This window comes from Neospora caninum, chromosome Ia, assembly GCF_000208865.1.
Source record: "Neospora caninum Liverpool complete genome, chromosome Ia".
Classification (NCBI taxonomy): Eukaryota; Apicomplexa; class Conoidasida; order Eucoccidiorida; family Sarcocystidae; genus Neospora; species Neospora caninum.
In genome coordinates, this window is record NC_018385.1 from 1744695 (window position 1) to 1757000 (window position 12306).

General features: G+C 58.5%; 2 protein-coding genes across 2 annotated transcripts; both read left to right on the forward strand.

The window, feature by feature from the left end:
• Nucleotides 1–2231: 2231 nt before the first annotated feature.
• On the forward strand, nt 2232–6230 carry NCLIV_001900 (putative histidyl-tRNAsynthetase; the record flags this gene model as incomplete). Its single annotated transcript, XM_003879688.1, has 1 exon — nt 2232–6230. The coding sequence occupies one exon, from the start codon at nt 2232–2234 to the stop codon at nt 6228–6230; it is 3999 nt and encodes a 1332-aa protein (XP_003879737.1).
• Nucleotides 6231–9083: 2853 nt separating this feature from the next.
• On the forward strand, nt 9084–11898 carry NCLIV_001910 (conserved hypothetical protein; the record flags this gene model as incomplete). The annotated part of the gene is made up of 4 exons (XM_003879689.1): nt 9084–9703; nt 10128–10275; nt 10687–10924; nt 11414–11898. The coding sequence occupies 4 exons, from the start codon at nt 9084–9086 to the stop codon at nt 11896–11898; spliced, it is 1491 nt and encodes a 496-aa protein (XP_003879738.1).
• Between the last annotated feature and the right edge of the window lie 408 nt (nt 11899–12306).

Genomic DNA, 12306 nt, shown 5'->3' on the forward strand with positions numbered 1-12306 from the left:
GGCGCAGGGACGCCCGGGACTGCGGAAAGAAACTCTCCCGTGGATCCCGCGACCTCCGCGCGTCGTTTGTTTCGCGTAAATCGCAGCCTAAGCAGTTACAACGGAGTGAAGTCCTGAGAGAAGAAGACTGGGAAGAAAAAGAGATTGGACGAGACGGCGTTTTCGACGGAGAGCGGGCGGTGACGGGTGTACGTTGCGAAGCGCGGCTCAGAGGTTTTCCGAAGAGAGGACGCGCAGCTTTCGAGCAAAGGGGAAACCAGGTCGGCGAAGCACACCGCGGGAAATGTGTAGAAGAAAGACAGGAAAGAGGCGGGAAACGAGCGTCGGGGGTCCGGTGGTTTTCCACGCGTGCGGGGGAGAGAAGACGAAAAGGCGCGAGAAAAAGGGGCGTTCTGCGCGAGGGAAAAAAACGCTCTCAGTTTCAAACGGAACGCAAACAGAAGAAACGGCCGAAAAGACCGGAAGACTTTTCGCTGAGCCTCGGCGAAACGGACAGACGCATCCAAACCACCTAACCGGTGGGGGCGTGTGGCAACGGGAGAAAGAGAGTTAGAAGAGAGACACCGCGATCCCGCAACCGAGCGCTCGCGCGCGGCACGACTGTGGAGTTCGTCCGGGCGCGCAACTCTCGGAGTTTTGGGTTTTCAAGAGTCGCCTCTTTGCTTGGCCCTGGCCTCGCGGAAAAAGTCGCTCGCATGTCGCTTGACGCACAACCACACACACACACCGAAAGAAACGCGAAAAAGAGACATCTCTCGCGCCTGCCTCGAGCGAGACCGTGCGCCTCATGCTTCGCGCCGTGACGGGAAAAAAGCGTCGCAAAGCTGCAACGCACACCCTCGGCAGTTGTGCGGTCACTATGTGAGAAGAGAGAACCTCACTACCCCCCCTACCCCCCCTCACCTTGGGGTCCGAGACGCCACACGTGCTTCCCAGAGTTGCAGCCTCGCTGGGTTTTCGGAGCAGAAAAGGGAGATTGCGGCCTCTCGCCTGTTCGAAACCGTCGGAAGGTCCTCGAAGGCCAGCCGGTCCTCACTCGACGCCTGCGGGTCCGATTTTCGATCTTTCCGCACACACACAAGGCAACCTCTCTCCCGTCTGGGCGCGAAGTTCGCGGAGGGCCGACCGGTTTTTGCGAAAAACAGAGAGCGACGCTCTCGCGCAAGGACGGCAAAGACACACACGAACGCTGGGAGGCAAATCAGCACGCCGAGGACGGTTCTTCAAGGGTTTTAGTCTCGCACTCCGAAAGGCAAACGTGTGTGCGGGCCGGCATGGAGGCAGAGCCTTTCACCTTTCGCGTCTCCTGTTGGTGTGTATATACAGTCCTCTGTGCACGCTGCGCGTGCCTCTCGCTTTTCCCCGTCTTTTCTCCCCCCCCGCCAGCAACTTTTTAGTGCACGTTTTCACGATGTTGAACCAGAGGCAGAGCGATGGGATCCGCGCTGGAGTCGGGAGGAACGCCAGTTGAACAGGCGAAGCGCTCAGCTGAACAACCGCGTGTGCAGCTGCATCGAGCGGCCAGCACATTCCGCGATACGCAGTCCGGGGCGTGTCTGTTCGAACAGACCCCCGAACGCGCGCGCGCTCGCAGAGAATCCAATGTCGCGGGAAAGGTTGACGATCTGCTGCAGAATGTGAAATGCTCGGACGCAACGCACAAGTGAACTGCGTAGAACGCTCTGGGGGCCGCGCAGGAGACGGCGCCGGCGCGAGGCATTTGCGCTGTCTGCCCCGTGGACTGCCTCGGAGAAAGGCCTTAGGGAGGGTGAGACTGAAGGGACAGGAAGATTCCGCCGTGAAGAGGTCTGGTTCTGGAGGCCTCGGGGTCGAGGGGCGAGCGCCTCCGCAGGCACTGGGGACGGGAGAAGTCCACGCTGTCTACCAGTAAGAGGACAGGCGAGAACGCCGCACTTTTGCTTTGGGGCGCCCCGCGTTGCCCCCGAGAGGCCGACGCCTTGAAGATAATGGGCCACGCATGCCGCCTGTCCGTTTCGCGGAGTCTGCTTCGTCGTCTCTCCGTTTTGACTCTGTTTTTTCCTTTCGCTCGTGCGTTCCTTCCGACCCTCGGAAGCAGACGGGGGAAACGCAGGGTGTTTTGTACAGACGCATTCGTTTCGGCGCAGAGATGTATTGATAGATGCACGCTTGTGGGATAAGAGCTACGGTTCAGGGTTCCCAGGTTCCCGTCCACTTTTTGGTTCTCTCCAGGATTCTCTCTTTTCCGCACGATGCTGGCACTCCTGTTTCTTCTGCTGGCTTCTTCGTTTGTTTCGGCCGCCGCCGATCGCCGGATATGTGTGGCGCCGGAGCGGGTGTGGAGGTCGGCAGGCCGTTTCTCTCCTGGTGGCGACGGCCTGCTCGTGCCTTTGTCCTCGTTTCTCTCTCCAAAGGGCGGAACGGAGTCGTTGCTCCTTCCCTCGTTCGCGTCGCTGGCTTCCTCGCCGAGGCCCGCTCTCCTGACGACTGAGCCGGCGGCGCCGCAAAGAGGAAGGCCGTTCCGGCGTCTCCTGAGAACTGCGGAAGAGGCGGCATCGGGAGATGCCGCCATCGAAGGTCCGAGACAAAGGCCACCGTCTCTAGGTTTCCTCCAGCCGCTGGGAAGGGAGGCGGTTCTGTCAAAGGGCCGTCACAGGGAAAGGCTCTGTCGGCGACGGTGGACTCGATCCCCGGCCGCCTTGTCCAGCATGTCGCATCCGTTCTTGCGTGCGGCTTCCGCCGCCAATTCGCTTTTTGGTTGTGCCACGGGGAGACGAGACCGGAGCAAAGACGCGAGCCCGCGGGAAGGAAAGTGGCGGGTGCGTCTCCCGGCCGCAACGCGGAACCCCGCCGCGAATTCGCAAAGGGCGGCGCTCGACAACTGGAGGTGTATGGACAGTCGGCCAATGGGGACACGGAGAGGCGCTGGCGGAATGGAGGGCGGTTCTGCGTCGACTTCGGCAGCGGCGTCGACGTCTTCTCTCGGCTCGTCCTCGCTGAATCCGGTACGGGGCAGTCAAGATTTCCCGCCTCTTCTTTGGCGGCTTCACCGGTGGCTGTTCTCCCAGTGGCGGGAGACTGCAGCGTCGTTCGGGTTCCAGGAATTTGCGACTCCAGTCGTCGAGCCTGCTGAGCTCTACCTACACCCCAGTGAGGAACGGAGCGCGCGCCGTGGAGGCGACTTTCCTGTCTCGCACCGCTCGGACGAATTCGCGGGATTTGGCAGCAGAGAGCGGGGCGAAGGCGCCACGGAGGAAAGCCTCCGCAAAAGGTGCACTGCCTCGAAACTCCCTCGGCTTTCGAACTCAAGCGAGACAGCCCCAGGCGCTCACATGGAGTCGCGTCCTTTACACGTGGCGTGTGCCGCGCGCGGTGAAGGTGCGGCCCTGACGTCACCGGCGTCGCCATCCTCGCAAGGCATTTCGACGGGGATTCCTCCGCACCTCTACCTTTTCGAGGACCAGAGTCGCAGACCCCTGGCGCTTCGCCCGGAACTGACGCCGTCCCTCTGTCGACTGCTGCTGCGCCTGTACGCGAAGCCTCGGCAAGGCAGTGCACAGCCACTACGGCCTGAGCGCGTTTGCAGCATCGCTGAACTCGAGAGCCTCGCCGCGTCGCCGGCCTTACCCGTTCGCTTGTCTTCCATAGGGGATTGCTGGCGCTACGAGAGAACAGGTCGGTGCCGCCGAAGACAACACTGGCAGTGGAACCTGGACATCGTCCTGGGGCCGGGCGAGAGGACGGATTCGTCGGCGCTGGTGCCCCGAAACCTGCATGCAATCGGTACCCGACGGGGGCGCGACGCACGCCTCGAGGAACGCCGTTCGCACGCGGGCCTTCTGGATGCGAGGCCCGAGGCGGAGATCCTTGCTGCAGCGGTGTCTCTGCTGGAAAAGCTCGGGCTGCGTCCGGAAGATGTCGAAGTTCGCGTCGGCAGTCGACGGGTCCTCGAGGCGCTCCTCGTCCGCCTGGGTGTCGTTGACGGGCGCAAGCTCTGGGCAGAGCCCGTGGGCGGATCTGCGGACGAGGAAGGACGCGCGGCGGAAACGAAGTCAGAAGGCCGGCCAGAGTGCACTCGGCAGCGGGAGACCGTGAAAGAGAGCGCAGAGGAGAGTCGACGAGGGGAAGACCAGAACTGCGCTTCGCAGGCACCGTCGAGGAAGGAGGGAGACACCGGCGCAGTACGGGGTCGGCGCCTCGAGGGCGCAGACCCGAGCGCCGCGGGAAAGACCGACAGGGTGAGCCGGGCGTTCGCGGGAGCTACGGGACGGGAGGGAAGTGAAGAGCGCGTGGAATGGACAGAGAAAGAAAGGGAGACACAGAAACTCGAGGAGATCTGTCAGGTCCTGGATCGGTTAGAACGGCATCCCGTGGACGCCGTCCTCCCACTTCTGAGCCACGTCACAGGTTTACGTCCTGCGGACGCCCGAACTTTGATCGAAGCCGTCCAGGCGTTCAATCCGTTCCCAGACCCCGACACAGGGACACCCTGTCCTTCGTCTGGCTCTTCTCTCGCTTCACGGGCTTTGTGTGTCTCCAGTTCGCTCGGGTCTCCTAACGTCTCGGCTTCCGCGGCGGCGGCAGAGAGACACCTGGAAGCTGCCGCGGAGGAAGCCCGGCAGCTGTTTGCCCTCTTTCCTCTCTACGGCCTCTCACGCCGGTGGCTCTCGTGGCATCTGCTGACTGTGCGCGGCCTCGGGTACTACCGCGGTCTCGTGTTTGAAGCCTTTGAGCGCGTCAACTCTTCCTCGCGCCTCGCGCGCGGGGCAGAGACCGGTCGTGGGGAACCAGAGAAGATGGCTGTTGGCGACCTTTCGAGGCGGGTTGTGGGTGTAAAGGCAGACGCACACCCTCGTGTCGCTAGCCTCGCCTCGCCGGCTGATCCGTTGTTCAGACCCAGGGCTCTGTTTGGAGGCGGCCGGTACGTGAAGCACGTGCTGCGGTTGCCAGGCCTCTCGGCGCCTTCGCCTGCCTCAAACGGGGCGGCGGCCTCGCTGAGGAAGCAGTTCCTCGGAACCGGAATCTCGGCGGTAGGTCTCGGCATGGGCGACACAGTCCTTCTCGACTTGCTCGACCGCAAGGGACTTCTCCCCGACCTCCGTCCGGGCGCAACGCCTCTCGTCGACATCGTCGTCAGCGTCCTCGCGCCGTCCTCTGAAAGGCCAGCAGCGGGAGACAGAAGCGCCTACGCATCTGTCGAGGACGCGCCGTCTCCGGCCGCCTCGCATGCACGAAATCCCTCAAAAACTCCAGCTGCGGGGACACAGGACGCTGTGCGAGACATGCGCCAGCATGCAGCCAGCCCCGCCGATCGCTTGCCGGCATCTCTCTCGGCCCGCCCAAACGGGGAAGAGCAAGCGTCGATACACCTCGCCACTGGCGACGCCGGCGCTTCAGTGTATGAGCCATTCTCTTTTTCCGCCGGTGGGGCTCTCGGGATGGGGAAGGACGCCGAGTGGGGGCGAGGACCTTCGGCAGCCCAGGCCGCGCATGCAGCCGCCATTCGCCTGGCGCAGAGCCTCCGGCGAGAAAGAAACTGGAAGGTCGAGGTCCTGTTGGGAGACAGAGAGGGAGAGAAAGGCTGGAAAGCGGTCCTTGCGAGAGCCGCCGAGCTGGGGGCGCGCGTGGTGGTGGGCGTCATAGCTAGAGAAGAGAAAGGAGGGAGAGAGGCCGGGAGGAAGGAATGGAAAGCCGAACACGCTGAAGGAGACGCAAGTGAATCTGGAACGCGGGAGGCTGCAGCGGAAGAACGGGGATATGTTCCTTCCTCGCAGAGCCAGAGATCGGCACTGCTGGATAGGCGTCAGGAGAAACACGGAGTCGAGGGCCTTAAAGAAGTAGATAACACAGAGAAAGGTTTCCGTGGGAACATGTCGGGTTCCGCGGCGTCCGCCTCGGCGCAGGTAGCCCCACCGGGAGGCGAATCTGCAGGCTGTCAATGGATAAATGGATACAGTCACACCGAGGAGAGTCTTTCAAGTGTCGTCTCGCGTCCCGTTCAGTATCTTGTCAAGGACGTTTCCGCTGCAGTTGCGAACGGAGGGGAGAACTGTCGACGTGTGGTCCCCGCTGTGGGGACAGTCTGTGAAGGCGGGAGCGAGAGTGGCGCAGAATTGGACGCCTTTCCAGTGCCTCCAGCGTTTAGAGAGAACGGAAGCTTTTTGGTGTGCGAGGATCCCACTGCGGTCGTGGACGCCGTGAAGGCTCTTGCAGCGTTCACAAGCCCGCAGGCCTCTCTGGCCACAGATTAGGATAGACCTAATGCGAGGGAGGCGAAACTCAGAAGATTCACGAGACAAACTGAACTGTGCAGTGCGCCACAAACCAACAGGGAGCGACAGAAATTGAATTACGTCTTGCTGCCGTGTCGAAGCCCGCAGGCAGCGGTGGCGGTGAGGAAGGTGTACGAACCTAGAGGCGTAGCAGGTCGAGACACCACTGAGGGCGTTCGTGATTTCGAAACAAGGGGGAAATGTCGCCGCCGCGACGGAGACATTTTTTATGCGAGGCCACAAGTGAGAAGAAGGGGTGGTAAGGAGAAAGGGAGTGAGCCTGGAGAACGGCCGAGCCGGAAGCGCGATTCTCCCGTTCACACTTTTAAGGCACTCCCGGCTCCTGAAACGAGGTACACACATCTGTGGCAGCGACCCGTCTTTGGTTTTTCGAGACACGCAAAGTGTTTCCAAGACAAAGATCGACATCGATCGGCCTTCCGAACAAAGGGACACACGCCGATTTCACTGTTGCGGTGAAACGACGCTGCGTGTGCTTTCGGCGGTAGAGCAGAGGCGCATTGACGTTCGCGTCGTCTTTGCAGACAGCGAGGTTCTCTGTTTAAGGTCTCTGGAAGCGTCCCTGTTTGGAGCGCAGAGCCTCAGCAACACTTCACCGCCACGGAGTCTCTGCGTCTCGGCGGCGATGCCTGTGGCTCTAAGGAAGCTGCGACGTATCGCTTTGACACACTTTCGTTTGTAGAAAAGCTAGGAATGTCAATCGAAAGAGGTCGACAGGCAGGCAACACTTGCTGAGAACGGCAGCGTAGCTGCAGCTGGGCGAGAAACCCGAAGCAGAAAGGTTCGCTGGCCGTTCGCGCGGCACTCCCGTTTGACCAAGCGACGGTTTCAGCGAAGCAGCGAGGGGCGTCGGTAGCCGGGGCGAAGGCCGTCCAGATTTAGAGGGGGAAAATCCGTGTTTTCATCCCCCATCAGTGCGGTTAACCGATTACTAGACAGTTTCCCAGTCTCGAATGAACAGACTCAACGATGCATAGCACCGCCTGTCTTCGAAGTCTTGGACGCAGCCGTTCTTCTTGGCAGCAAAGAACAGCCTTTCCCCTGCACAGCGGAAGGGAGGATCTGCTGCATCTGGTTTGTGTTCTAACTCCGTGGCAGTGGAGGAGCGCATTCCCTTTTCTTCCCCTCTTGTTAGCTGCATCACGAAAGGGTAAGCTGTCCTCGGGACCCAGACCTGTATTTAGTGGGATCCCCCCTCACGAATCGACCGAGTTCCGCGAAAAAACAAGTGTTTCTTGTGGAGGGTCTGCGACCTCGACTGCGTCTTGGTCACTTTCCTCGAGTTCCGCCAGTGCGCACAAGAACTGGACAAGGCCCGAAACCGGGCTCTCTCCGGAGAGGCGCTGGACTGCGAGGCTCTGTCGCCAGTGTGTCAGCGGCCAACGGAACGTCCAATTTGAACGCTCGCGCATGGTTTCACGTGAGCTAGATCTTTGCGGAGAACGTTTTCCGTTCCGCCTTTCCGGCGTCCTGTCGAAGTTGCGCGCTGGCGCTGTGCGACGAAGGAAACGCCTGGAGTGTTCTCCAAAGTGTGTCGAGGGTGCGTGAATCGCTCCTCTCCTCTTGACTGCGCAGGTGTCGGCATGGAGAGATTCGGGAGATCTACGGGGAAAGCGTTTACGAGAGAAGCCGCTCTCTCAAGACGTTGGGGGCCCAAAAAGAGCAAAGGCACACCTGCTGAGAGAGCCTACAACAAAAACGCGTACTTCACAGCTACGTCGAAGGTCCCATGTACCGCTTTGCGAAGTCTGCAGGAGAGGTTTTTGGGATCGTGCTCCTCGCCCTCTTCTTCCCGAACTCGGCGCTCTTTTTTTTCCGTGGTTAGAGTGTTTTTCACTTGTTAGTGCATGGCTGGGGACGAGACTTGTCTCTCAGGAGCGCGGGTGTGCGGGTGTCTGCATGCGCAGCCAGTTGTCTAATGGGCACCGCTGGTCTTGACACAAGGTCCCCGTTCTCGCGGTTCTCTCCATTAAAAACGTAGACAGTGGAGACTCTTCAAACGTCGTGACTGTAGACAAACCCGGGAGCGCTTCCAGTGTTGAGGTCGCCTGCCGTCGGTGTCGGTCTCCGCCTCAAACAGCGCAGCCTCGAGGCGCCCTCTTTGCTTGGAGCTCTCGAGGTCGGACACACGAGTCTGCTTTCTTCCGTCGAATTGTCCACTTCCAACTCCTGCGTGCCCATCCCTCGCTGCACAGTTGAGTCTCTCACGCCACGCTGTGCGCAGAGATCTGGGATGAAATGCTCGTCTAGGATGTTTATGATTTTCTACCGCGCATGTCTTTCCAGCCGGCGCATCGAGACAAGATTCACTCGGCGCCCGGCCCCCTCAAGCCTGGTTTTACTTGCCCGGGAAGCGGAGAGTTTTTTGGAAGTCTTGCTTTTCCCCGAATTTCAACAAGGGACCACGCAGGAAACAAACATGCGCGGTGCGCTGCCGCTGTGTCTCCGCAAACCCGGCGTTTGGCCGCTTCCTCTGCGCGAAACGTTTCGAGCATGAAAAGGGAGGGTATTGAGAGAAGCGAATTGTGCCTCTCCGGAGAGCCCGAAAGCGACCATCTGTCTTTTGAACTTTGTCTCTTCTACCAACCGGGAAGGGGAAAGAAAGCACGGGCGACACGGAATCACCATGTGCCAAAGCGCCCCCGTGTCTCTCAATCACTAACCCTCCAGCTCTTCGCTCATGCGTCTTCCCCGTTCTCTTTTTCGGGCCTCTTTTTAGGGTCGTGTCTTCTTGCATTTTGTCTCCCCTTTTTGTTCCTTCTGGTGCGGCGTGTTCATGGCCGTCTCGTCTGGGAAGAGGGATGGGGGAAGATGAGAACCGCGGAACTCCAGGCAGAGAAGAGACGTAGCCTCTCTTCCGAAGAAAACGTGGGCATGTCGCGGGTTGCAGAACTCGCCGAGAAGCGAGAATACCTAGGACCGGAAGAACAGGGAAACCGAGAAAAGACGAAAGTGGAGGAAACGGAAGAAGGCGAGGAAGCTGAAGAGGGGAGGAGCGCGTGGGCCAGGCCTTCCCCCAGTCGCGTCTCCGAGATCTGTGAAGCAAAGGCAAGCGCTGTAGGCCCCGGCGATTTTGTGCTCTTTCCGCTCCCAACAAAGACTTCGAACGCAGCCGAGGAATCAGCGGGAGACGAGAGGCCGGAAAAGGAGGAAGCAGAAGAGAGAGCGACCGAAGGACGAGAGAGAGAAGACCGACAGGAAGTGGAGACGCGAAGTCGGAAGAGAGAAGACGGGCACGGCAGGGAAAGAGAGACTGGAGAGGGCGTGGAAGGCGAAGGGCGGATAACAGAGAAAAACTCTATCCCGCGTGGCTATGGTAGAGGCGAAGTTATTTGCGTGCACAAGGATCGCGTGAAAGGGACTGTCGCAGACATCCTGCGCTACACCGCAGATGGGAAACCTTTCAAGGGCTTGCGAGCTGGCTTAATCACGTAAGCCTTTGGGCGCGTGAACTGCAAACGTACAGCACATGGCCCGTCAGGGAGAGCACAGAAAGAGACACTTTGGTTGACGCTCCACAGAGTTTCTCCATGATCGGTCTCCAAAGAAATGTCTCTGCCGGGAAGCCAACACACGCCCCAAACCCTGTTTCGCGTAAATCTGCCCATTCATCTGCTGATCTACACACGCATATATATATTTATATATGTATGGGCATACGTACATGGGTCTGTATGTACACAGGAGGCGTGAATGCGCACAGGCGCGCATGACCTCTAATACAGGATCCTTTTTGCATTCGTTTTGACACATGGCCCGCCGATGCGAGCAAAAAGGCACAGAAACCACATTGCGTTTGTTCTCCTGGACTGCCGGGACCTTTGTGCCAGCGCTTTCTTCCGTGTTGCGTTGCAGAGGCATCCCGTTGACTGGTCTGTTGCTCCTGGAAGCAAACGAACACCGCATCGAGCCGGCGCGGCGAGCGAACAGCGGGGAGTTTTCACCGCCTCTCTCTTTTTGTCTCCGCTTGTCTTCCTTTTTCACGTGCTCAGTCGATCCCAAAGTAGGAGCACTCTGCTTCTTCTGGGTAAGACTGGCGTGGGTGCCGAAACGCCCCCCTTACCCCGTTCCAGAACTGTGTAACTCGAATAGAGACAAATTGTAGTACCTAAGTTACTGAAAATAGGACTCCAGTTACGAGATACAGACAACCAAGTTCTTTATGACTGCTCTATGGACGAGCCGGCAGATTCATCGTAGGCCTACCGCCTCCGGCAGAACGAAACTTGTAGGCGGGTCGCGAAGGACGGGTTCTCTCTTGACTCTCTAAAGAGGAATGTCGACGTCTTTTCGGAATCTGTGGAGAGACCAGTTGGTTTTCTTGCTTCGTCTGCATCAGGGAATTGGCGTGAGTGTGTGTGTGTGTTCGCGAAATCCAAGCTTTTGTCACGGCAGTCCTTCTTTGCGTTCGCAGGACCTAGAGACCACAGGTCTGTGTATCCAGTCTTGCGAAATTACGCAGATCGGCTGCGTGCCCCGTCTCTTCCGCGACGGCAGATGGCACTACGTCAATTGCCCTGTCCTACGCGACGCCGAAGCTCATCTCTGGGGCGAGCCACATGTGTTTTCGGCCTATATTCGGATACATTCGTGGATCCCGAAAAAAGTGCGAGATCTGACAGGCATAACGAAAGCGCTGCTCAACAAGAAAGGTGAGAGTTCCTTGAAGACACCCGTGGCCTCAAAAATCAAGTCGAAAACGCAGAGGGTCTTCCGGCCTAGAGACGAATTGAGACGAGATAGGCTCTCTCGTGGAAGGGGATACACTCGGGCAGACGCAGGTGCACTGAAGAGGAGACTCGATGCAAACCGTGAGCAGGAAGTCGTTAAGCAGACTCGTTAGTGGTTGGTCTCCTTGGAAAACGCTTTCAACGTGCTGAGACCGCATATATTGCCCTGACACGCGTACACACAGGTCGTTTTACACGTACACGGATGCATCATGTTTCATGCATACGTGTTTCTATCTATCTATACCTATATATAAATATATAGAGAGAGCGTGAGATATGTTCGCATACATCTACACATATGTAGACTATGTTCCTATGGGTATTTTATTCGGTTGTAGAGGTTCGGGGAAGGAAGTGAGCGCGTGGTTGGGGGAAAGAACGTCCGATATGCTCTTGCTTTTCTTTCAGGTATCCCGCTGGAGACGGCTCTTTTGAAGTGGGCTGGGTGGGCGCAGAAAATCGCAAATTCTCTTGACTACGATGTGCCTATTTGGTTTGTCGCTCACAGCGGGTCCTCGTTTGACATCCCCGTGCTGCTGCGCCATGAAACGTCGACGCGCACAGCCCTTAAAATGTTTTCTCGCGGGTGTTTTTTCCGCCATGTCGGGTGTGAGTACACCGTAGATACACTCACGCTTTCCCGCGCTCTGCCGTGGCCGAATGTGCGAGAGCAGTCGCACAGTCTTAGTCTGCTTTACGCTCAGTTGACTGGCAGGTCTCGAGACCGGAACGACGAGCACAATGCGGTAGGCGACTCCATAGCCCTCGCAGAACTAATGGGGAAAGAACCTTTCCTCTCCGCCTGGCAGCGCATGAAGGTGGGAAGGAAGCTCTGCGAGGAATTTGAGTACCAACGCAGGCTCAAGTTCCTGAACATCAGTCCCCGTCTCTGAGGCTGGAAGTTTTCACTCGCGTCTCTGGCGCGTCCCTGCTGCCGAGACAAACCGACAGCAAAGCGAAACGGTAGTCGCCGTGTTTCACAGCTGCGCGGGATGCACGAAGTAGTGCAGCCGTAAAACGGAGTAACGGAAAGTCTCAGGCAAAAGTGTCGACATGTGAAAACGGAACTGGAGAAAGCGCCCGCCTATTTGTATGCGTGTTCAGAATTCACGTCTGTGCCGAGAGAGAGGAATCGAAGCGTGTATTTTTGAGGTAGGAGCACTTGATTTCCGTTTTAAATCTGTCTACGGCTCGAGGCACTGCCTCGAATCGAAAGCGGAAGGCCTGGATAGATGATTTCCTAATTCAGAGGAGCCTCCGAGTCGGAGGAATGGACGGAACGGGCCGAAGAACTTGAAGCT